This window comes from Natator depressus, chromosome 1 (genome assembly GCF_965152275.1).
Source record: "Natator depressus isolate rNatDep1 chromosome 1, rNatDep2.hap1, whole genome shotgun sequence".
In the NCBI taxonomy this organism is placed as follows: Eukaryota; Metazoa; Chordata; order Testudines; family Cheloniidae; genus Natator; species Natator depressus.
Genome location: NC_134234.1, coordinates 111,762,146 through 111,788,068, shown reverse-complemented (window position 1 = coordinate 111,788,068; position 25,923 = coordinate 111,762,146). Strand labels below are relative to the sequence as shown.

General features: G+C 45.0%; 1 protein-coding gene across 3 annotated transcripts in view; it reads left to right on the top strand.

The window, feature by feature from the left end:
* Nucleotides 1-25,923, top strand: part of CCDC138 (coiled-coil domain containing 138) — a 75,928-nt gene that overhangs the window by 20,659 nt on the left and 29,346 nt on the right. For all 3 annotated transcript variants that reach the window (XM_074964397.1, XM_074964388.1, XM_074964404.1), the window contains 3 exons: nt 73-225; nt 15,016-15,132; nt 17,117-17,309. In XM_074964397.1, the coding sequence (XP_074820498.1) occupies nt 73-225; nt 15,016-15,132; nt 17,117-17,309 (463 nt within the window). The remainder of the gene's footprint in view (nt 1-72; nt 226-15,015; nt 15,133-17,116; nt 17,310-25,923) is intronic.

Below are 25,923 nucleotides of genomic sequence, written 5' to 3'. Positions count from 1 at the left end.
GAGAGGCTCTAATAATATACCATATGTTTTGGAAAAGCTTTATAATCATATTTAATGTTATGGTTGTTACAGGTACCACTTAATTCACATGTTTATGAGCTTTTAAGTGTTCTTATGGACTGGATCTCAGATCAATTCCTCAAAGTGAAAATAGAGGAAGAAGAAGGAGACAATCACAAACTAATGTACACCCACAAAAATTACACACAAGAAAAGTGTGCAAAGGTAAAGGGGTTTGGATTGTTTTTTTAAAGCTTGTGGCCAATGTATGCTAGTTTTATTTATATATATTTTGAATACTATTCTCTAAACAAAAAGAATTGTGAATAGTTAACAGTTCAGTATTCATTCAGACAATAATATTTAGTGGGTGTTTTGACACACATAGCTCCAAAAATACAGGCAATTTAAAGAAAATTAGGGTACTAAGTTCCTGTCCCATTGTAAGCCATCTCTTACTCCTGATCACTTCTTTCAATTATATGATTTTCAGATTTCTCTCTTCATTCTTCCCCGCAATGTTGAACATAAGAATGAGCACACTGGGTCAGAGCAGTGGTCCATTTAGCCCAGTATCCTGTCTTCCAACAGTGTCCAATGCCAGATGCGTCAGAGGGAATGCACAGAACAGGGCAATTGAGTAATCCATCCCCTGTCGTCCACTCCCAGCTTTAGGGCAGCGAGAGGCTTAGGACACCCAAAGCGTGGGGTTGCATCTCTGATCATCTTGGCTAATATCCATTGATGGACCTATTCTCCATGAACTTACCAAATTGTTTTTAAAACTCAGTTATAGTTTTGGTCTTCACAACATCCCCTGGCAATGAGTTCCACTGGGTGTTGTGTGAAGAAGTACTAGTTGTGTGAAGAAGTACTTTTCCTATTAACTTCATTGGGTGACCCCTGGTTGTTGGGTTACGTAAAGAGGTAAATAAAACTTCCTTATTCATTTTCTCCACACCATTCATGATTTTATAGACCTACATCAAATGCCCCTTTAATAGTCTCTTTTCCAAGTTGGAAAAGTCCCGGGCTAGGTCTACACTACAGACTTATGTCAGTATAACAGCATCACTCAGGGGTGTGAAAAATCCACACCCTGGAGCAGTGTAGTTATACTGACCTAACCACGTAGACAGCGCTATGTTGATGGGAGAGTTTCTCCCATCGACATAGCTACTACCTCTTGGGAGGTGGATTAACTACACCGACTGGAGATGCTACTATGCCAAAGGAAGAGCATCTTCACTACTGCAGTGCTGTATGTGAAGACAAGACTCCAGTTTTTTTAATCTCTCCTCATATGGAAGCCATTCCATAGCCTAATCATTTTTGTTGTCCTTCTCTGCACCCTGTCCAAGTTCCTTCCCCTCATCCTTTTTTCTAAGCAGATTTGCATGTCTAATTTAAAATAATGTATTAATAAACAGGCAGTGGTGCTATAAGGAGAGTTTTGGGATGTATAGCTTTGAGATGTATGGCCACTGGGAAGCATTCATGGACAGAGGACTGTTCTCTCAGGATGGACTTCACCTGGGTAGGGAGGAAAATAGACTTCTAGGATGGAGGCTGGCACAACTGATTAAGAGAGCTTTTAACTAGGAATTTGGGGGAGATTGTTGGGAGATGTCCAGATAATCTCCATGCCGGATTTTAACATTGAGAGGGAATAAAACAAAGTAAGAAAGAATAGAGCCATCGGTAGGAGAATGGACATAAGGAGGAAGGGTAGTGTAGATACCAGTCTAATAGGTGATACTGGCGGTAGAATGTCTATGCCTAATTGGGTAAAGAATGTGAGCGAAGCCAAACAGGAAAAATTAAGATGTTTGTACATTAATGCGAGGAGCCTAGATAACAAAATGGAGGAACTAGAGCTATTGGTGCAGGAAGTGAAACCAGCTGTTATAGGGATAACAGAAACATGTTGGAATAGTAGTCATGACTGGAGTACAGGTATTGAAGGGTATGTGCTGTTTAGGAAAGACAGAAATAAAGGCAAATGTGGTGGGGTAGCATTGTATATCAATGATGAGGTAGACTGTAAAGAAATAAGAAGTGATGGAATGGATAAGACCATGACTGTCTGGGCAAAAATCACATTGGGGGAAAAAAGCTACTAGAGCCTCTCCTGGGATAGTCTTTGGGGTGTGCTATAGACCACCTGGATCTGATTTGGATATGGACAGAGACCTCTTTAATGTTTTTAATGAAGTAAATACTAATGGGAATTGTGTGATCCTGGGGGACTTTAACTTCCCAGATATAGACTGGAGGACAAGTGCTAGTAGTAATAATAGGGCTCAGATTTTCCTGGATTCGATAGCTGATGTATTCCTTCACCAAGTAGTTGCTGAACCGACACGAGGGGATGCCATTTTAGATTTGGTTTTGGTGAAGTGAGGACCTCATAGAAGAAATGGTTGTAGGGGACAACCTTGGTTCGAGTGATCATGAGCTAATTCAGTTCAAACTAAATGAAAGGATAAAAATAGATCTGTGACTAGGGTTTTTGATTTCAAAAGGGCTAACTTTAAAAAGTTAAGGAAATTAGTTAGGGAAGTGGATTGGACTGAAGAATTTGTGGATCTAAAGGCGGAAGAGGCCTGGAATTACTTCAAGTCAAAGTTGCAGAAACCATCAGAAGTCTGCATCCCAAGAAAGGGGAAAAAACTCATAGGCAGGAGTTGTAGACCAACCTGGATGAGCAAGCATCTCAGAGAAGTGATTAAGAAAAAGCAGAAAGCCTATAAGGAGTGGAAGATGGGAGGGATCAGCAAGGAAAGCTACCTTATTGAGGTCAGAACATGTAGGGATAAAGTGAGAAAAGCCAAAAGCCATGTAGAGTTGGACCTTGCAAAGGGAATTAAAACCATTAGTAAAAGGTTCTATAGCCATATAAATAAGAAGAAAACAAAGAAAGAAGTGGGACCGCTAAACACTGAGGATGGAGTGGAGGTTAAGGATAATTTAGGCATGGCCCAATATGGTAACAGTGTCTGCGCTGGTCGCCTCGCAGTGCCATTGGTGCCACATGTAGCGCGCGCACGACCTTAGCCCTCCAGTTCCTTCTCAACCGTCCTCAGCTGAAGATGGAGCAAAGGGTCAGTGTTAGTACTTCTCCCTAAAACCGTTAAGAAATAGCTTTTAGATAAGTACTTAAATAAGTTGTTATAGAGATTGTTAGTGTAAAAAAAATAAAAATAAAAAATTTATTGTTAATTCATTAGACAGCCGCCTTAAGGGACAGTTACTAGTTAAAATGCCAGGGTCTCCAGGCCTCCAACATGTGATGCCATGCCTGTTTCAGACAGACATTCTTTATGTGTATGCTGCCTGGGTGAGGGGCATATTCCCCAGAAATACTCCCATTGCAGCAACCTGAAACCCAGAGCCTGATGGGACAGGGACCTTCGGCTTAAAATGATCTTGATGGAGAAGACCCTCCAGCCTGAGGAGGACAAGCAAACAGCCTCTCTGGGCACTCCTCAAGATGGAAAAGGAGACCTACCCTCTGAAAAACCAAAAAAGAGAGCTCAAACATCTTCGCAGAGAGGTCTGCAAAAACAGAGGCGGTCTCCTGCAAGGTCACAACCCCCGATGCCATCTTACTCTCAGGTGAGCACCTATAATGCTCCAGGCACTTCCGGCACGGCCGAGGTCAGAGAGAGAGAAACGGAGTCGAGGCACTGACACAAACATGCCTCCTCCACAGCACCGAGCTCACTGGTATGGGACTCGGCACCGAGTGTCTCAGGTACCATTCCTCCACTGACACTCAGTCAGCAGTGGTAGACCCCACCAAGTCGGCACCAGCCAAACAACAACACCCGAGTCTGCACTGGCTCCATCAACAAAAGGGAAAGCACCCACGGCACCAACTACTCAGAAATCAGCACCAACACAGTTTCTGCTGCACTAGAGAGACTTAGAAATCTCATTGGCACCACATTCACCAATACTCGGTGCCAAGGGCTCCCCCATAGGCTCCAGAGGAAATCACAGCCCACAAGACATGGCATGGTTCTCAAGTGATGAGGTGGAGGAGATGCAGGGACAATACCTCCTATCTCCACGTCACTCCTCACCTAAGGCCCACCAATCAATGTGGAGCCACATGGGTCCAACACACCATATGAACCAATCATGGTGCGGGCCCCCAAGGATGTACCCTTCTATGGCTTTCCCAATGCAATGGGCACATTGGGAACCCTGGAGCGCATATAGGGGTCAGCATTCTACACTGTCCACAGCGCATAGACGTGAACTGCGCTCTAACCCAGTGTCTCTCACACCACAACCCTCAGAGACACAGGAATGGGGAGAGGACACAGAGCCGGGCACAGACCATGACACACCTCCTGTGCACAGTTCATCTTCCTCCTCAGATGAGGCGATTATGCCCCCACCGCCAGCCTCAGCAGATGACTTTAAACAATTTCAAGAGCTGTTCAAGAGGTTGTGCAAAGCCAAGACATCCCGCTAAAGGAGGTAAAGACAAACAGCACAAGCTGGTACAAATACTGCAACCTGCATCTACCTCCAAGATTGCTCTTCCCATCAACGAGGCCCTCTTGGATCCTGCAGAGACACTCTGGCAGACACCTGCTTCTATTCCGCCCACCTGCAAAAGAGCGGATAGACAATATTACGTACCATCCAAGGGGGCAGACTTTCTATTTGCGCACCCGCCTCCCAACTCCCTAGTTGTCAAGGCAGTAAATCACCATAACAGCCAGCCAGAATTAAAGGTTACACCCCATGACAAAGAACACAAAAGACTTGACTTGTTCAGAGACGAAGTATATTCCTCCGGCACCCTTTTGTTACAAGTGGCCAATTATTCAGTGCTACTGGCCAGATATGACTAGGACAACTATAGGAAACTTGCCCAGTTTACATCTGAGCTCCCAGAGGACAAACAGACACAATTCCAGGCTATTGTCACTGCGGGCCAGCTCGTATCCAAAACAGCCCTTCAGGCAGCATTGGACACATCAGACAGAACAATGGCCACAGTCATAGTAATGTGCCAGGCTTCATGGTTTCAGGCCTCGGGGATACCAATAGAACTCCAGACAAAAGTAGAGGACTTACCTTTGACCGGGTACAACTCTTCTCTCAGAAGACAGACAAGGTGCTTCATTCAGTGAAGGACTCTCGGGCCAGGCTCTGCACTTTGGGGATTTACACCCCTCCCCCATCCCGCAAACCCCTGCAAAGAGAAGGAGATACTAACCATATCAGAGGCCTAGAGACTCCTCAAACAACAGACAACAGCAGCAGCAGCCACACGATAGCCAACGTCAACTATCACGATGCTGGCAAACACCTCAATCTCAGGCACCGACTTCTCCGTCAGCACCTCCAAAATTGCAATTTTGAAAAGTTGGTGGAGGGTTTGAACAATCTCCCTCACGAAATAGCACTCATGCCCGACCCATCCCCAACTTTTGGCCATTGACTCCGGCCCTTTTAGCACATCTGGGCCACCATAACATCAGACCAGTGGGTGTTAGTGTATCCCGGATTGATAACTTCTATTGCCTTTACCTCCTGCCCACCTACCCTTCCCCATTCCTCTTCAGGGACCCTTCTCACAAGCATCTACTATGACAAGAAGTCGATCATCTTCTACAACTGGGTGCTGTGGAACAAGTACCACTACAATTCAGAGGGAGGGGATTCTACTCCCATTACTTCCTGACCCAGAGGAAGAGTGGGGGATGGAGACCCTCCTGGATCTGCGGAAGCTCGACAAGTTCGTCAGATCCCAAAAGCTCAAGATGGTCACATTGGGTATGATACTCCCAGCGCTGCAACAGGGGGAGTAGTTTTCAGTCTTCGACCTCCACAATACTTATTTGCAAATCACCCTTCATCCTGCTCACAGGAAATGTCTGCGATTCACGGTAGGACGAGAACACTTCCAATACAGAGTACTTCCATTCAGCCTATCCGCAGCACCAAGAGTCTTCTCCAAAACTCTAGCAGTGGTAGCAGCACATCTATGCAAATAGGGAATAATGATTTCCCCTGAACTGGAGAATTGGTTTATGAAAGGCCCAACTCTACTAGGGTATGTCTACACTACGGAATAAGGTCGAATTTATAGAAGTCGGTTTTTTAGAAATCGGTTTTATATATTCGAGTGTGTGTGTCCCCACAGAAGTGCATTAAGTGCATTAACTCGGCGGAGTGCTTCCACAGTACCGAGGCTAGAGTCGACTTCCGGAGCGTTGCACTGTGAGTAGCTATCCCACAGTTCCCGCAGTCTCCGCTGCCCATTGGAATTCTGGGTTGAGATCCCAATGCCTGATGGGGCTGAAACATTGTTGTGGGTGGTTCTGGGTACATATCGTCAGTCCCCCCCTTCCCTCCCTCCCTCCATGAAAGCAAGGGCAGACAATTGTTTCGCGCCTTTTTTCCTGAGTTACCTGTGCGGACGCCATACCACCGCAAGCATGGAGCCCGCTCAGGTAACCGTCACCGTATGTCTCCTGGGTGCTGGCAGACGCGGCACGGCATTGCTACACAGTAGCAGCAACCCATTGCCTTGTGGCAGCAGACGGTACAATACGACTGGTAGCCGTCCTCGTCATGTCCGAGGTACTCCTGGTCGCCTGTGTGAGGTCGATCAGGAGCGCCTGGGCAGACATGGGCACAGGGACTAAATTTTTAGTGACTTGACCAGGTCATTCTCTTTAGTCCGGCAGTCAGTCCTATTGAACCGTCTTATGGTGAGCAGGCAGGCAATATGTCCTTCTGCACCGTCTGCTGCCAGCCAAAGATGTAAAAGATAGATGGAGTGGATCAAAACAAGAAATAGACCAGATTTGTTTTGTACTCATTTGCCTCCTCCCCTGTCTAGGGGAATCATTCCTCTAGGTCACACTGCAGTCACTCACAGAGAAGGTGCAGCGAGGTAGATCTAGCCATGTATCAATCAGAGGCCAGGGTAACCTCCTTGTTCCAATAAGAACAATAACTTAGGTGCACCATTTCTTATTGGAACCCTCCGTGAAGTCAACCCTGTAAGCCGTGTCCTCAGTCGCCCCTCCCTGCGTCAGAGCAACGGCAAACAATCGTGCATCTGAGTTGAGAGTGCTGTCCAGAGCAGCCCAATGGAGCACTCTGATTGGGCTAAAACATTGTCGCGGGTGGTTTTGGGTACATATTGTCCGGCCCCCGTTCCCTCCCTCCCTCCGTGAAGGCAAGGGCAGACAATTGTTTCGCGCCTTTTTTCCTGAGTTACCTGTGCGGACGCCATACCGCCGCAAGCATGGAGCCCGCTCAGGTAACCGTCACCGTATGTCTCCTGGGTGCTGGCAGACGCGGTACGGCATTGCTACACAGTAGCAGCAACCCATTGCCTTCTGGCAGCAGACGGTGCAGTATGACTGGTAGCCGTCTTCGTCATGTCCGAGGTGCTCCTGGCCACGTCGGCTGGGAGCGCCTGGGCAGACATGGGCGCAGGGACTAAATTTTTGGTGACTTGACCAGGTCATTCTCTTTAGTCCTGCAGTCAGTCGTATTGAACCGTCTAATGGTGAGCAGGCAGGCAATACGGATTGCTAGCAGTCGTATTGTACCATCTTCTGCCAGGCAGGCAAGAGATGAGGATGGCTAGCAGTCGTACTGTGCCATCTTCTGCCGAGCAGCCATGAGATGTGGATGGCTTGCAGTCCTTCTGCACCGTCTGCTGCCAGCCAAAAATGTAAAAGATAGATGGAGTGGATCAAAACAAGAAATAGACCAGATTTGTTTTGTACTCATTTGCCTCCTCCCCTGTCTAGGGGACTCATTCCTCTAGGTCACACTGCAGTCACTCACAGAGAAGGTGCTGCGAGGTAGATCTAGCCATGTATTAATCAGAGGCCAGGCTAACCTCCTTGTTCCAATAAGAACAATAACTTAGGTGCACCATTTCTTATTGGAACCCTCCGTGAAGTCCTGCCTGAACTACTCCTTGATGTAAAGCCACCCCCTTTGTGGATTTTAGCCTCCTGAAGCCAACCCTGTAAGCCGTGTCGTCAGTCGCCCCTCCCTCCGTCAGAGCAACGGCAGACAATCATTCCGCGCCTTTTTTCTGTGCGGACGCCATACCAAGGCAAGCATGGAGTCCGCTCAGCTCACTTTGGCAATTAGGAGCACATTAAACACCACACACATTATCCAGCAGTATATGCAGCACCAGAACCTGGCAAAGCGCTACCGGGCGAGGAGGCGACGTCAGCGCGGTCACGTGAGTGATCAGGACATGGACACAGATTTCTCTGAAAGCATGGGCCCTGCCAATGCATGCATAATGGTGCTAATGGGGCAGGTTCATGCTGTGGAACGCCGATTCTGGGCTCGGGAAACAAGCACAGACTGGTGGGACCGCATAGTGTTGCAGGTCTGGGACGATTCCCAGTGGCTGCGAAACTTTCGCATGCGTAAGGGCCCTTTCATGGAACTTTGTGACTTGCTTTCCCCTGCCCTGAAGCGCATGAATACCAAGATGAGAGCAGCCCTCACAGTTGAGAAGCGAGTGGCAATAGCCCTGTGGAAGTTTGCAACGCCAGACAGCTACCGGTCAGTTGGGAATCAATTTGGAGTGGGCAAATCTACTGTGGGGGCTGCTGTGATGCAAGTAGCCCACGCAATCAAAGATCTGCTGATATCAAGGGTAGTGACCTTGGGAAATGTGCAGGTCATAGTGGATGGCTTTGCTGCAATGGGATTCCCTAACTGTGGTGGGGCCATAGACGGAACCCATATCCCTATCTTGGCACCGGAGCACCAAGCCGGCGAGTACATAAACCGCAAGGGGTACTTTTCAATAGTGCTGCAAGCTCTGGTGGATCACAAGGGACGTTTCACCAACATCAACGTGGGATGGCCGGGAAAGGTACATGACGCTCGCATCTTCAGGAACTCTGGTCTGTTTCAAAAGCTTCAAGAAGGGACTTTATTCCCAGACCAGAAAATAACTGTTGGTGATGTTGAAATGCCTATATGTATCCTTGGGGACCCAGCCTACCCCTTAATGCCATGGCTCATGAAGCCGTACACAGGCAGCCTGGACAGCAGTCAGGAGCTGTTCAACTACAGGCTGAGCAAGTGCAGAATGGTGGTAGAATGTGCATTTGGACGTTTAAAGGCGCGCTGGCGCAGTTTACTGACTCGGTTAGACCTCAGCGAAACCAATATTCCCACTGTTATTACTGCTTGCTGTGTGCTCCACAATATCTGTGAGAGTAAGGGGGAGACGTTTATGGCGGGGTGGGAGGTTGAGGCAAATCGCCTGGCTGCTGGTTATGCGCAGCCAGACACCAGGGCGGTTAGAAGAGCACAGGAGGGTGCGGTACGCATCAGAGAGGCTTTGAAAACCAGTTTCATGACTGGCCAGGCTACGGTGTGAAAGTTCTGTTTGTTTCTCCTTGATGAAACCCCCCGCCCCTTGGTTCACTCTACTTCCTTGTAAGCTAACCACCCTCTCCTCCTCCCTTTGATCACCTCTTGCAGAGGCAATAAAGTCATTGTTGCTTCACATTCATGCATTCTTTATTCATTCATCACACAAATAGGGGGATGACTACCAAGGTAGCCCAGGAGGCGTGGTGGAGGAGGGAAGGAAAATGCCACACAGCACTTTAAAAGTTTACAACTTTAAAATTTATTGAATGACAGCCTTCTTTTTTTGGGGCAATCCTCTGTGGTGGAGTGGCTGGTTGGCCGGTGGCCACCCCACCGCGTTCTTGGGCGTCTGGGTGTGGAGGCTATGGAACTTGGGGAGGAGGGCGGTTGGTTACACAGGGGCTGTAGTGGCAGTCTGTGCTCCAGCTGCCTTTGCTGCAGCTCAACCATACACTGGAGCATATATTGGTTTGATCCTCCAGCAGCCTCAGCATTGAATCCTGCCTCCTCTCATCACGCTGTCGCCACATTCGAGCTTCAGCCCTCTCTTCAGCCCGCCACTTACTCTCTTCAGCCTGCCACCTCTCCTCCTGGTCATTTTGTGCTTTCCTGCACTCTGACATTATTTGCCTCCACGCATTCGTCTGTGCTCTGTCAGTGTGGGAGGACAGCATGAGCTCGGAGAGCATTTCATCTCGAGTGCGTTTTTTTTTCTTTCTAATCTTCACTAGCCTCTGGGAAGGAGAAGATCCTGTGATCATTGAAACACATGCAGCTGGTGGAGAAAAGAAAAGGGACAGCGGTATTTAAAAAGACACATTTTATAAAACACTGGCTACACTCTTTCAGGGTAAACCTTGCTGTTAACATTACATACATAGCACATGTGCTTTCGTTACAAGGTCGCATTTTGCCTCCCCCCACCGCGTGGCTACCCCCTCAACCCTCCCCCCTCCCTGTGGCTAACAGCGGGGAACATTTCTGTTCAGCCGCAGGCAAACAGCCCAGCAGGAATGGGCTCCTCTGAGTGTCCCCTGAAGAAAAGCACCCTATTTCAACCAGGTGACCATGGATTATATCTCACTCTCCTGAGGATAACACACGAACGGATGTTGCTTGAACGCCAGCAAACATACACTGCAATGCTTTGTTGTACAATGATTCCCGAGTACGTGTTACTGGCCTGGAGTGGTATAGTGTCCTACCATGAAGGACGCAATAAGTCTGCCCTCCCCAGAAACCTTTTGCAAAGGCTTTGGGAGTATATCCAGGAGAGCCGCGAATGCCAGGGCAGAGTAATCCTTTCACATGCTTGCTTTTAAACCATGTATAGTATTTTAAAAGGTACACTCACCGGAGGTCCCTTCTCCGCCTGCTGGGTCCAGGAGGCAGCCTTGGGTGGGTTCAGGGGGTACTGGCTCCAGGTCCAGGGTGAGAAACAGTTCCTGGCTGTCGGGAAAACCGGTTTCTCCGCTTGCTTGCTGTGAGCTATCTACAACCTCCTCCTCATCATCATCTTCTTCGTCCCCAAAACCTGCTTCCGTATTGCCTCCATCTCCATTGAAGGAGTCAAACAACACGGCTGGGGTAGTGGTGGCTGAACCCCCTAAAATGGCATGCAGCTCATCATAGAAGCGGCATGTTTGGGGCTCTGACCCGGAGCGGCCGTTCGCCTCTCTGGTTTTCTGGTAGGCTTGCCTCAGCTCCTTCAGTTTCACGCGGCACTGCTTCGGGTCCCTGTTATGGCCTCTGTCCTTCATGCCCTGGGAGATCTTGACAAAGGTTTTGGCATTTCGAAAACTGGAACGGAGTTCTGATAGCACGGATTCCTCTCCCCATACAGTGATCAGATCTCGTACCTCCCGTTCGGTCCATGCTGGAGCTCTTTTGCGATTCTGAGACTCCATCATGGTCACCTCTGCTGATGAGCTCTGCATGGTCACCTGCAGCTTGCCACGCTGGCCAAACAGGAAATGAGATTCAAAAGTTCGCGGTTCTTTTCCTGTCTACCTGGCCAGTGCATCTGAGTTGAGAGTGCTGTCCAGAGCGGTCAAAATGGAGCACTCTGGGATAGCTCCCAGAGGCCAATACCGTCGAATTGTGTCCACAGTACCCCAAATTTGACCCGGCAAGGCCAATTTAAGCGCTAATCCACTTGTCAGGGGTGGAGTAAGGAAATCGATTTTAAGAGCCCTTTAAGTCGAAATAAAGGGCTTCATCGTGTGGACGGGTGCAGGTTTACATCGATTTAATGCTGCTAAATTCGACCTAAAGTCCTAGTATAGACCAGGGCCTAGACACAATTGATGCAGTCCAGTCCACTATCACACTATTCCAGGAGCTGGGTCTACAAATAAACAAATGGAAATCAACCACAAATCCAGTCCAACAACTAGACGTTATCGGGGCACATCTCAACGCCATAGAAGCCAAAGCGTCATTACCCCTTACCAGATTCACAAACCTCACAAACTTTATCTCAGAGATACAAGTCAGTCCTCAAGTTTGGGCTCGCACTGTCCTACAATTATTAGGACACATGGCAGCCACGACATTCGTGATACGATATGCAAGACTACATATGCAATGCCTACAAGGTTGGCTAAGTACGATATACATACCAAGCAAACACAACCTACACAAACGGATCACGGTTCCACCAAATGTCCTGAACTCATTACAATGGTGGACAAGACCACAAAATGTCTATATGGGTATCTCTTTCCAATAGGAATCCCCAACAACAGTGATCACCACAGATGCCTCACTGATAGGTTGGGGTGCTCACATGTGTTAACACACGATACAGGGCAAATGGTCTCCAAGAGAGACTCAATTTCACATCAGTTTGCTAGAGCTACGAACTTGCAGACATTTCCTACCTCATATATGGAAGAAATCCATTCAAATTATGACCGTATCGCCTGCATGTTCTGCATCAACAGGCAAGGAGGAGCTCGCTCACATTCTCTATGTAGAGAAGCCATGAGACTTTGGAATTGGTGCATACAACACAACATACACATCACAGCGTGTTACCTGCCAGGCTGTCAGAATGCAACAGCAGACACATTCAGCAGATACTTCTCCGAGGATCACGAAAGGGAGATGAATGGAGAGGTCCTGAGTTCAATTTTCAAAGGATGGGGCATTCGCACTATCGATCTGTTTGCGTCCCTGATGAATCGCAAATGCATGATGATCTGCCACGCCCTAAATTCTTACCGAAAGTAACCTCAGCATTTAACATGAACCAATCTCTTCACCCACGACGTTCTACCTTAAGCCTTATGGTACTCCAACAGAAGCCGCCCTACACACTCTAGACTTTAGAAGTGCGCTAGTGTTCTACCTTGAAAGAACCAAACCTTTTAGGAAATCTAGACTTTTCATCTCTACTACTGAACTCTCGAAAGGAGATCCTATATCCATTCAGAGATTATCCAAATGGATTTCCACATGTACTCAAACATGCTACCATATCCGGAATAAAGAACCATCGGAGCACGTTAGAGCGCATTCTGCTAGGTCGATTTCAACCTCAGTAGCATTTCACAATAACATTCCAATACTAGAGATCTGTAAGGCAGCCACTTGGGCCTCCATCCACACATTCACAAAGCACTATGCAGTCACACAGGACTCCAGGGCTGACGCCATAGTGCCTCACAGTATTTACCTCAATGACTCGAACGAACCCAAAGTCCCCTCAGAGGGGCACTGCTCTACAGTCACCTAAAGTGGAGCACCCACAGAGACACTACTCGAAGAAGAAGGAAACGTTATTCACCTTGTGCAGTAACTAGAGTTCTTCGAGATGTGTGTCCCTGTGGGTGCTCCACTGCCCACCTTCCTCCCCTCTACTTTGGAGTTCGCAGTGAGGACTCTGCGGTAGAGAAGGAACTGGAGGGCTCGGGTCGTGCGCGTGCTACACGCGGCACCAACAGCACCACGAGACACCTACTGCGCATGTGTGACCTGCGTGGACACTGCTACTATAAATCTCTGCTTGACGGCGCCGGGACACACCACCACCTAAAGTGGAGCACCCACAGGGGGACACATCTTGAAGAACTCCAGTTACTGCATAACCTTTCCTTTTCTCGCATCTGATGTTAGTGAGGTTTTTTAAAGGACTCACTTGAGTATACTTTCATATCTGAGTCAGATCTAACGAGACCTCCCTTTGTGCCCGGGACATCTTGCTCATTATTCTACCTTTCTATGAAAGCTATATTTGTGGTGGCAGTTACATCTGCCAGGAGAGTTTCTGATATAATAGGTGTTATTGGAGTAATATCTATTTTCACTAGTAATTCAATAGTAATTCACTATTTTAAACAAAGGTAAAATTGCTTTAGAAACACATTCAAAATTCATCTGAAAGTGATTACAGACATTTATCTGCACCAAACTATTCGTTTACCAGTATTTTTTCCAAAGCCTCAAGCCAGCAGACGAGAGAGACTGCACTACCTTGATGTGCATAGGGCCATACGTTGCTACGTCCATAAAACCAAGTCATTTAGGATCTTACCTCGATTCTTTGAGGTCTATGCAGAAAGAGTAAAAGGTCAAGCAATCTTGGCTCAGCCAGTGTCATATTGGATATCTTCATGCATAGGATCCTGTTATGATTTGGCAAATGTAACTGCTGAGTCTGCAAGGGACTTCCAACAATCTTTCTAAATGTATTGACTGTGGACATCTGTAAGGTGGCTACATCTTTACATACTTTCACCAGACACTATGTCATCACTTCTCCAGACTCTGCCATCACTCATGTATCATGAGTGATGTGGACTTTGAAAAATCTGTACGTCATTCTCTGTTTGCATAGTTCTGAAGTCTCACCGTCTTCAGGGAAACTGCCTGTAAATCACCTACAGTGGAATGTATATGTGAACTATCACCTGAAGGAGAGAAAACTATTACTTTGTCTCCTGTAACTGTTCTTTGAAATGTGTTGTGCAGATATGCATTCCACGAGCCTTCCTTCTTTCCTTGTAATTTGGAAGTGTCATTGTTTTTCTGCTGCAAAGGAACTGAGAGGGAATCAGGGTGACTCTGCCTTTTATACACTCAGCTGCAGGTACAAAGACATCCAAGTACTGCTGGCAAAAGTCTTCGATTCAAGTGCATTGGGTGCACATGAACACCTACAGTGGAATGTATATGTGCACAACGCATCTTAAGAACATTTGCCATAGAGATCAGTAACCATTTTTTTCCTTTGGAGACAGAGCTGAAGTGTCAGTGCATTTTACAAAGAGAAATCAAACAAACTACACAGAGAATTCATGGGGCATAAATCCTAACCCTGTGTGAAATTTCACATGGATTGGGCAGATACTTTTTGAGAAAAACAGGAATTTATGCCCCATTTTGAGTCCATTTTAGAAGTCAGCCCTTTTAAAAAATAATAATCATCTGTGTTACATGCTAATACCTATAATTATGTAATTTTTATGTACTTGCGGTGAGTGTGCTAAACATATTCAATGCACTGGATCTGCCAGATAAGTATTTGCATATGCAATCCATTATCATCATGTTTTTTGTTTACTCAGTGACAGATGATGTATAAAACTATACCACTGTACATTTTTCCAGCTTTTACCTATCGTTGCTGAACAACTCCAGTGGATGCCATTTGTGAACCCTAAACTACATATGCCTGTAATTAAATTTATTTACTGGGCTATAAGGCAGCTAGACTGTGGGACACAGGTAAAACATATATTCTACTTACAGATTAATTCTTTAATATTTCATGTTCAGAATGCTCATTCTCAGAAGATTCTCAGGTACTGTGATGTAAGATAAATGGATGCTTTTCGATGTAGTAAGTGTAGTTTTAAAAAAACCATCAGCCTTCACAACATTCAAATTCAAATAATTTGCTGCAGATATAGGGCAAAGGGAAAAAAATTAAGATAGTAATTTAAAACTGTTTAGTTTTATATTATAGATCCATACTTTATCTGTCGAGGGACTTACATAGCCCCCTTTGTAATAATATCTGAGAACTTCTCAAACCTTGAATTTATCGTCACAACATCCTTCTCAGCTAGAGAAGGAAATCCCCATTTTATAAATGTTAAACAAAAGATGCTCCTAAGTGAAACCTTGTATTGTTTAATCCTGAAGTAAATATTTCCATCCAGTACGTAATGGAAGTTCTTACAGAACCGTATTGTAGCAGCATAACTGGGGTCATATCTTAGGGTCCAATCCTGCAAAAATTTATGCACGTGCCTAACTTGTATACTCTGAGTAGTCCCTTTGATTGCAAAGCTAGGCACGTGTCTAAATCTTCGCAGGACAGGGGCCTTAGATTCTAATAAATGAAGCGGAAGTTATAAAGCAGATTGTTTTTACATGAGCATCTATATTTTTTTAAATTTGGATCACATTAAAGATGCATTACGTTAACAGTATGAAGAATGTATTCTGTCCCACAGTTTTGCCTTTCCAATTCAGTGACATGAATTCCAATAATAAAATACTTTTTCCTTTGCTGGTGGACGCTTCTATAATATGTCAGTGTATTATGCATAAATTCTCCTTCTTTAATTTTACATAATTGTAATTACTTAATATATGTTTCTGTATTAAAGAAAATCAATATAGTGGGTCAGACCTAGAAAAAAAATGAATATGAACAGTTGTAAAGGCTACTGGGGTTTTAAGAGTGTCCTCTAGCAAAAGAGTAACATAGCATTATATATATGAGTGATCATTTCCTTAAAGTTTGGAGGCATTGTATTGCAACACTATACCATAGCTAAGTAGTTTAGTGTTTCCCATATCCATCCCACTTTTGGTTGGGATTTTCAAAGGCTTTTAAAAGAATTAGGTGTCCTACTGCTATTGAGTTTCAATGGGACTCGAGCATCTAATTGCCTTAGACAATTTTGAAAATCCCTTCCTTTAAGCTTAGCTTTAATTTTGAACATTTTCCATATAGGAATATATTTGATAGCTGTGGATGAAAGGAGAATTCGCTTGTCACTTTTAAATGTCATTGTGCTGAAACGTTGAGTATAGAATGTCATCCCACAGCCAATTTTTTTCTTAAAATTTGTTTTCATTTATAATTTTACTTTTCACCAATACATGATCTTAAACTACATCACTCCTTTTGCATTCATTACCTAATTTACTTCAATCTCACATGGACTGGTTCGTTACAGAAAATTGACATGTGAATGTCTGAATCTTGAAACTGAGGTCATTGACAATGTTCGTAAAGAAATTAATCTCATATTCAGTGCTTCCTTGTCTAGTAATTTTATGTTGTCACTCAATGTGGGAGACTAAGTGCAGGTTGGTAGTTTAGTAATTTAATTTTTTTTAAATTTAAATTGTATCCTTAAATTCTTTATGGGTACATTGCAAATATTGTATTCTACTAGATTTAACAGAACAGTAACTGCTTTTAGGTTGCTATCCCATAGTATCTAGGCAAAACAGGATAATGTAAAGGCTGATTCTGTTATAGTCTGGGTTTACTAGATTTATTTGTGTGTCAATGTTATTTTAACACTGGCTAAGTTTAATTGTAATATTTTTAATTTACTACCACCAGTTTTTGTAACATGCCTCAGTAGAATGTACAGTTCTATAAATATAGTACTTTAAAATGGACTTTGATTTAAGTTGTGTGATTACATTTACTACTCTTATAAAATGGATACAATGTTTACAACAGCATTCAACTATGACATCAACTATGAGGAGGCTCGGTGAAGACATATTCAAAGGCATAGTAACTAAGGGAAACCAACATGGCTCTTCTGAGCAGTCTGCTGAAAGTAAACCAAAGACAGCAGCTTTCTTTAAGAGTTCCATTTTACCTTTGAGATTTGTATCAACTTTAATTGTACTCAAAACAGTAACACAAGGTAAGTTCTTAACTGTTTTTATTGCATTTAGTAAACAGCCTTTGTCTGGGCAAAAATCAAATACACAAAGTTCATCAAATGGATTGTATTATATCTGTGTCTGAAGTACTTTGTAATTGTAAAGTGAGGAATATATTCTTGAAGTTTTACTTTATTAAGAAACAAAGTATGCTGCAGCAAACAGAAAGCTTTCTAAAGTTATAATTTGTATTATATTAAGATGTTCAGTGTAGATTATGATATAATTTGACATTGTCAAGGTGGATCCACAGCAAAAAGGGAAGTGGAAAATAGACATGTTGGTGATTGTATATTTCACATGTTTAGCTATCCAAAAGGATGAAAATGATACAGGAATAAATGAAGTTTTATTCAAAGTCCAAGAGTTGAATTTTGTTTTTTGAGTGATGTTATGGTTGCCTAGGTGATTCAGATAGCTGGGGGTTTTTTATAGCTGAAATAAATAAGCAGCAGTTTTTGCACTGCTTTTTAGGAAGACCACATGTTTCATGTTCAGGCTAGTAGTGTTCAAGCATCCTGTGGTAGTCATTTGCATGTCCTCTGAGTGCATGGTGAGCTGCATTGTCCTTGTTGCTGACACATCTGTTAAGTAGGCATGGTAGTAATTTCGTAGGTTACTTCCCTAACTGGAGGACAAATGATAGTGAGATAGAATTGGGGCAGAAGATATGTTCTAAATTTGTGGGTCATTTTTAGCTGGGCTGAAATTGGGGCTGGTACACACCCGTACGCAATGCAGCCCTTATCTTAGCTGTCTCCTATCTTGCTCTACCTCCATCCTCTCTCCACTGCTGCCAAAGGCCAGTCAGAACCATGCTGCCTGAGGCTGGGGCAGGTAAGCATCAGTTCTTCATGTGATCATCCACATATTCCACACTAAGTGTCCTTGCATCACAACCCCGATCTGAGGGCATAAAGAGCATAGTGAATCCTTTCCAGTTTCTTGTCTCCCTGGTTGCAAGATGGAACCCTTGGCAATGTCTTCTTCGCTTAGCTTAGCTTAGATTTTTTTAGTGTTAGTGTCATTGTTTTCTTTTGTCGGCCTATTAAAAACAAGAATATATTGTATTTAGCATAGTCAGTCAGTTAGTTTCTGATAACCTAGCCATACACCCACATACAGGAGTACTAGGATCATGGCAGAAGTTAAATCACCAGGGTTTAAGACCAGATTTTCATGTGACACTGCGATACCCATCAACGATGGTCACGCTCAATGCTCGATATGTCTTGGGAAAGGACACGTTCTGGAATATAGTTCCTTGTGTTGCTCTTTCTCCAAGCACACCCAGAGAGAGCAAGGGAGGTGAGCCTGAAATTATTCCTGCTGGAGAAGTCGATGCAGGTCTCCTCAGACTCAAGGAGATCTTCAGAGAATCCTCAATGTCAGTGTCAGTCCATCTCAGAGTTCAATGAGCTGTGTCTCGATTTTGATCTCGTGGTTGGTTTCTTTGTAGAGGCCTCCTTCATCTGCTGGTACATTAGCGTTGACATCTTTCATGTGCAGTAAGGAGCACCACTGCAAAGATGAGCCTAGGTCAACTTTTCTGGCGCTTACCAAGAGGCAGAAAAGTCACTATGACTTAAAATGGCCTGTGTCAGTGAAGGGTCATAAGATCAAGAAGGCCCATTCCAATACCAATTTCTAAGGCAGGTCACATGATACCATTTAAATCTAAGGGCAGAGCTGCCTATGGTATCTAATATGGTACAGAGCACCTTGATATCCAGTGCCTCTGCACTAACTACATCCTCAGAAGTAGCAGTTTTCCACTTCTTTGTATTGACTAACTCTACAGTACCTGATGCATTGGGCCCGGCTACCTTAGCACCAAAACAACACATAGTACTAAGCATGGTACTCAGTGGGCCCAGTATCCGAGTCAACTCTGCTGGAGAAACTTCGGAAGGTCAGTACATAGCTCCCTGATATACAGCCACCATGCTTGGCCAGAAAGGTATCTCCTATACCAACATAATCTATATAGAGTTTATACCTGATAGGACTGCCTTTCTCCTAGAAGAGGCAAACCATTTTTTTCTCTTCTACTGCTGAGCCCAGTAGAGAATCATCATCCACTTGCCTTTTATCTGCCCCCAGGGTAGCTCAGTGAGATTCTGAGACAGATTCCAGGGAAGAATTTCAAGGGAGCTAGGAAGAGGTCAGGATCTCCCAGGGGTTACCCACTTAGGTATCCCCCTCTGCACTAATCCATATTAATCCTGACCATACTGGACCTCCCCCTTCAGATGTTCAACACTGTTTCAGGAAACCTGCCTCCTCCACTGTGTCCATGGCTAGGTCTCCCTTTGACAACTCTGCTGCTCCAACCACAGCTGCTGAAGTGACCAGAGGAGGAGAATGTAAAAACAAAACATTCTCTAGAGGAACAGCATCAAGTTTGGGCTGAAATTTCCTCCTCTTCCCCCCATGAGGCGATGATCCCACCTACACTGGCCTCTGTAGATGTATTCAGGGTTCTCCAAGATTTAATAAAATGCATGACGATATTCCCCTTAAGATTATGCTAGAGAAACAACACAAGTTCTTGGACATATTACGCTCTGCAACACCAGGGAGGTTAGCCATGGCAGTAATTGATGTCCTGCTGGAAGCCTGTCATTTCCATCTGTCCTTTGCCTGCTTCTGTCTTAGCCTGGTTCTGAGAAGAGACAGAAGACTTCAAGTCCCTGCAAAAGGATTGGAATTTTTTTTACTCACATCCTGCACCTGGCTCTCTACCTGTGCAAGCTGTATACGGGAGAGGACAAAGCAGCAAAGTCCTCTGAAATCTGTCCTCACTGAAAAGGAACAAAAACATTTAATCTTTTTGGCTGGAAGGCCTACTCATTCACAAGTGCACATGAGGATAGCATATTACCGTGCGCTGCTCTCAAGGTAGGATTTCTTAAAATAGGACAAATCTAATTTTGTTGATAGGAGCACCAAGCAGAGCTTAAATCTTATGTCAGAGGGCAAACTGACATCTTGGACAGCACTACAGACTGTTGAACATGTCTGGTGCAAACAGTGGCCTCTGCACTACCCATGAGAAGGTTGCCATGGCTTCCCAGTCATTCAGTATCTCTAGGAAGACAAGGTGACAATTTAGGACCTCCCATTTTCAGGGAATCGACTTCTTCAGTAGGCAGACTGATGAAGCCATCCATACTTTAAAATATTCCAGAACTATCCTGTGCTGCTTGGGATTTTGTGTCCCAACTCATAAAGGGAAGCAGCCATGATACCAAACCTGTTTCAGGCAGCACTACTTGACACAAGACTATGGTCATCCAGCAAGATCTTCTGAGCCACTGAAGAAGAGTCAGAGACTTAACCGGAGGTGACCCTCTTTTTTGACCTTGGCTGCCTATAGTAAGGGGTTTCAAATGGGCAGCAGGTTTGACACCAATGTCAGTAGTCTGCTTCGACTTCTACAGGATCTTTTCTGCTCTAGTCTCTCTCTCTCCCCCCCCCCCCCCCCGCCCCCAAACACCTTTGGCATTACCTCAATCAAGAGGGTTCTTGAAATTGTGACCAATGGGTATCCCATTCACTTTCAGTCCCTATCAGATGCTAGTTCCAGGCAGTCAAGACTGGTGGTTAAGACAGATGGTCGAAGTTGGATGTCGGGTCAAGGGCAATGGTAAAACCGGGGTCTAGGGACAGGCCATGGGTCAGAGTCCATAGACAAGCCAAATCATTATTGTAGTTGGAGTCCAGATGCAGGCCAAGGATTGAAGTCTGGTTGTGAGTCCAGGGGTCATGAGGTGGATGTGGGGCTGGAGCAAGTCAGTAACAGAGCTGGAGTAAAGCCAGAGTAGGGCATGGACAAGGTTTCGGCAGGCTGGGACAAGGCTATGGCAAGGTTGGGACAGGAACTGGATCAAGGGCAGGCTGGAAGCTTAGGGAGTCTGCTATGCTGTGAGGCAGCAGGAGGTTTCGTGGCCAGGTCTGTGCAATAGTACTACTAACTTGCAGCTCTGGTGGGGTCAGTGAAATACCTGTGCCTGGGGGTCATCTGACCCAAACCCTGCTCAGGGATAGGCTGCTGCAGCATGCTTGAGGGCTGAGTCACTGCAGACTCTGTTGGAGGAATGAGTCATTGCAGCTGAGTTGCTGCAGCATGCTGGTTTGGCCTCAGGTTTGCCTCACAATTCCTTTCAGTCCTCTCTCCCATTTCCAATCCCTTTTCAGAGACCCTTCTCATGAGAGACAGCTGAAGCAGGAGGTGGAGTCCCTCTTACAACTTCTATTGCTCCTACTTGTGTCCTTGGAGTTCAGGCACCAGGGCTTTTGCTCCCACTTCTTAATCCCAAAGAAGAAAGGGGGCTGGAGACCCCTCCTTGATGTTTGATGTCTCAACAGTTCCATCCATTGTTTTAAGTTCAGAATGGTAACCCTAGGTTCTTTAATCCCTTCATTAGATGCTGTGGACTGGTTTATGGCTGTTGGCCCACAAGATGTCTATTTTCACATCTCCACTGGAAATACCTGAGATACCTGGTAGGAACATCACACTACTGGTGCAGAGTCTCAGCTCTTTGGCTTTTGTACAGCTCCAAAGGTTTTCACCCAAGTAACTGTTGGTGGTGGAAACTCACCTAAAAACAAAAGGAATCCATGTATATTGTTACCTTTGATGTCTGGCTAATGTGAGGAAGATCACCGCAACAGGTGACCAACCCAGTACAGACAATCCTGAAACTCTTCATCTCGCTAGGTCTCAAGGTCAACAGAGACAAAATCCACACTGATTTCGAAGCAGAAAATAGAGTTATTAGGAATAGTGTTCAGACGCCAAAACAGCTCGAGTTTTCCACAGAGAAAGTTTCAGGTAATATTGGACCTCCTCAGTCAACTTCAGGCCCACCCAAGAACGTGTCTCAGACTTCTAGGACACGTTGTGATGTGTGTTTATCGCACAATATGAGAGACTTCACCTTTGATCCATGCAAGGATGATGGAGATCAGTGTATCGACCCAGCAGACAGTGCATGTATCTGGCCTAGTGGATGAGGGAAGCAGTGGACTTGATTTTAGTAAGACTTTTGACACAATTCCACATGACATTCTTATAAGCAAACTAGAGAAATGTGGTCTAGCTGTAATTACTGTAAGGTTGGTGCACAACTGATTGAAAGACTATTCAGAGTAGCTATCAATGGTATTGCTATCAAACTGGGAGGACATACCAGTGGAGTTCTGCAGGGATCTCTCCTGGGTCTGGCACTAGTCAGAATTTCCATTAATACCTGGGATAATGAAGTGGAGCTTATAAAATATGTGAATAACACCATGCTGGAAGAGGTGGTAAGCACTTTGGAGCACAGGATTAGAAATTTAAAATTACCTTGAGAAATTGGAGTATTGGTCTGAAATCAACAGTAAAGTCAAGTATAAGGAAAAATCAAATGCACAAATACAAAATGGGCATGTTTAGTCTTGAGAAAAGAAGACTGAGTGGGGACCTGATAAGTCTGAAGATATGTTAAGGACTTTATAAAGAAGATGATAATCAGGTGCTCTCCATGTCCACTGAAAGTAGGGCAAGAAATAATGCGCTTAATCTGCAGCAAGGGAGATTTAGGTTGGATACTAGTAAAAGCTTTCTAACTATAGGGATAGTTAAGTACTGGACTAAGTTACCAGGGAAATTTGTGGAATCCTTATCACTGGAGGTGTTTAAGATCAGGTTAGACAAACACCTGTCAAGAATGGTCTAGGTCATGACTCAGCATAGGGGGTTAGACTAGATGACCTCTCCAGCACTATGTTCCTATGAATCCATGATGATAGCAGACCTGCAAAAAGTCCTCTCCTTGTTAAACTTGTGTACAGACCACTTTAGGTGTGCAGCAGAGTTAGAGTTCCCTTTTCCATACCCCTGCCTGTAAAGATTGTGATAACAGATGCCCCTACTCGGGTAAGGAGCTCATCTGGATCATTTGACTATTTGGGTATGATGGTCCACGCGCACACACACATATTTTAGAGCTCAGAGCCATCCACCTGGCATGCAAGCTTTCTGTCTACTCTTTGGGAACACTAGTTCAGGTGCTGACAGACCACACCACAGCAATGCACTATATCAATAGGCAAGGGGAGAAGCAAGGTCATCACTACTGTGTCAGAAGGCCATACATCTATAGGAGTGGTGCATTCTACATTGTCACACCAATAGTCCTACACCTTCCTGGTCTTCAGAACATCCTGAGAAATCATTTCAGGAGAGACTTTTGAAAACTACAAGTGCTGTCTCAAACATACATTCGTATAGAACATTTTCTTCAAATGGGGGTTCCCAAATTTAGACCTGCTCACAGCAAACTACAACAAGTATCGGACATTCTGCTCCAGGAGCTTCACAAGCTCAGCTCTCTAATAGACATCTTCCTCATCCTTTGGACAGTGTGTTTGATGTACATGTTTCTATTGTTCCTTATAGCGTCCTGAGGAAACTGAAGCAAAATGTAGGGCACATGGGCATGGCAGTTCTGGTATTCAGATCTTGTAAACCTACCAACATAGCTATCTTACCCATTCTGCCTGATACAGTCTCCAAAACAGTGGTCAGCTCCTCTGTCTGGTCCAAAATCTTTACACTTGACAGCGTGTATGTGGGCTGGATGACCTCCGCAGAGGTTCAGAACATTCTACTCTGGAGAAGGGAACCAGACTGACTTATAGAGCTAAATGGAAGAGCTTTTATATCTCAGCACCCAATTCTCCCTGATAGTACCAATTTAATCAGTACTGGGCTTTTTGCTAGCCCTGAAGCAATCTGGTTTTTCCATCAACATAAGAGTCCACCTGGCAGCAATATGTGAATTAAACTCCTATTCCCACCGAACAGTAATAAATTTCCTGAAGGGTCTCATTTTTTCTTCCAGTTCAGAAGCCCCCCTCCCTCTTGGAACCTAAGTATAGTATAAGCAGTGTTGACAGGTCCCCCTTTTAAGACCTTAACAGCTTGTTCCTTTTGCCACCTGTCCATGAAAATTCCTTTTCTGGTGGCCCATTTTGTCAGCTAGGAGAGTAGAAGAGATTCATGGCCCTCATGTCTGGTACCCTCTATAAGCGTTTCAGAAGTACGGGGTTACCCTTGGACTTTCCCCTAAATTCCTGCCTAAGGTGGTGTCAGAATTCAGTTTATTTAGATAGAACAAAATCATCCAGGAGCATACCTAGGCTATTCATGACTTTTGTTTACAGGGTCAGGAGCCAACCTGTATCTACTCAGAGGTTATCCAAGTGGGTTTCTGACTGCACAAGAATTTATGAGTTAGCTAGAAGAGATCTACCTAGCCACAGGAGAGCTTATTCCACTAGAGCTCTGGCAACTTAGGGCACAGCTCCAACGAACACTCGTAGCCAGCAAGAATCCAATCTCGTGCTCATGAGTTGCATGAGTGCTAAGAGTGGAATCTCTGTGGACCACATAGATTGAAGAACCAATTCCTATAGTTAAGTAACTGTTCTTTCAAGCAGCTGCCTCGTTAGCAGGGGGAGCAGCACCTCGCTTGAAAGAGAGTAGGAGGAGGAGCCATTGCCAAAGTCCTTTTCCTCTAACTGGGACGGGGGAAACCAGAGGAGTTGCCAGGCATGTATCATTAGGAGGAAGTATTAAGAGTGGTTGCTACCTTCCTGTAGCTGCTCTGGAGCACCACAATGCCCTCTATGACCAGGAAGAAGAAGCTGCTGCTCATGGAAGGGAGACTCCAGTCCGGGATCAACATAGTCCTCGCAACAGCCAAGGAAAGGATAATCTACCCCTGGGCAGAACACACACCCCAGGTTGTGATAACTGGGCCTACAAATTTACCCTGTTCAACCCACCACTCCTTAGTGTGGTCCTTAAAGAAAGACTTCAGGAGAAAAATGGGCTATCAGAGGGAGCTTCACCATCATGGCTGCCACCCACACCATTTCCTGGGACCCCAGACCTTCTTTGTCCTAATCCTGAGAGATGTCCTGACCAGACTGGGTCAGAGAGCAGGACCCAGATGACATCACCACTTCTACTGGCTCTAGCTGAATCCCAAACACCATGGGATGTGAGACTTTGTGACCTCCTCATTCCCCATGCATCCTTTTCCTTCCCTACCTTATTTCTTATCTTTCCCATCCCTCTGCTTTTTCCTTCTCTCTACTAAGAGTCTGGTTTAGCCAGCCAAGGCTGTATTCATTACTACAGCTCTGTAAGCCTTTGACCAGAAAGATGTAGCTAAAAGTAATGTCCTAAACACCCCAATGCTGGTTTAAGTTGGTCTCGGAGTGGCTAATAAGACTGTGTGCTGTGCCTGTGTTTTTGCAGCAGTGAGGTTCCAAGTGAGAGTCAACATAAGAGATAGAAGCTGAATTTCAATCTCTGCTGTTCTTTTCTCCCCACTTTTTGCATGTGGCTTCTTTTGTCGTCTTTCACTATGACAGCAACAACAACCGCTCTAGCCTATCTCAACTAACATACTTTCTTTTCCACAAAAAAGACAGTTATTACCATCTTTGATACCATCTAAGAGATTGTCAAATGAGGATTTTTTCTCCTAAAAATTCTCTTCAGCTAAAGGGAACAAGGGATGTTATAATGAA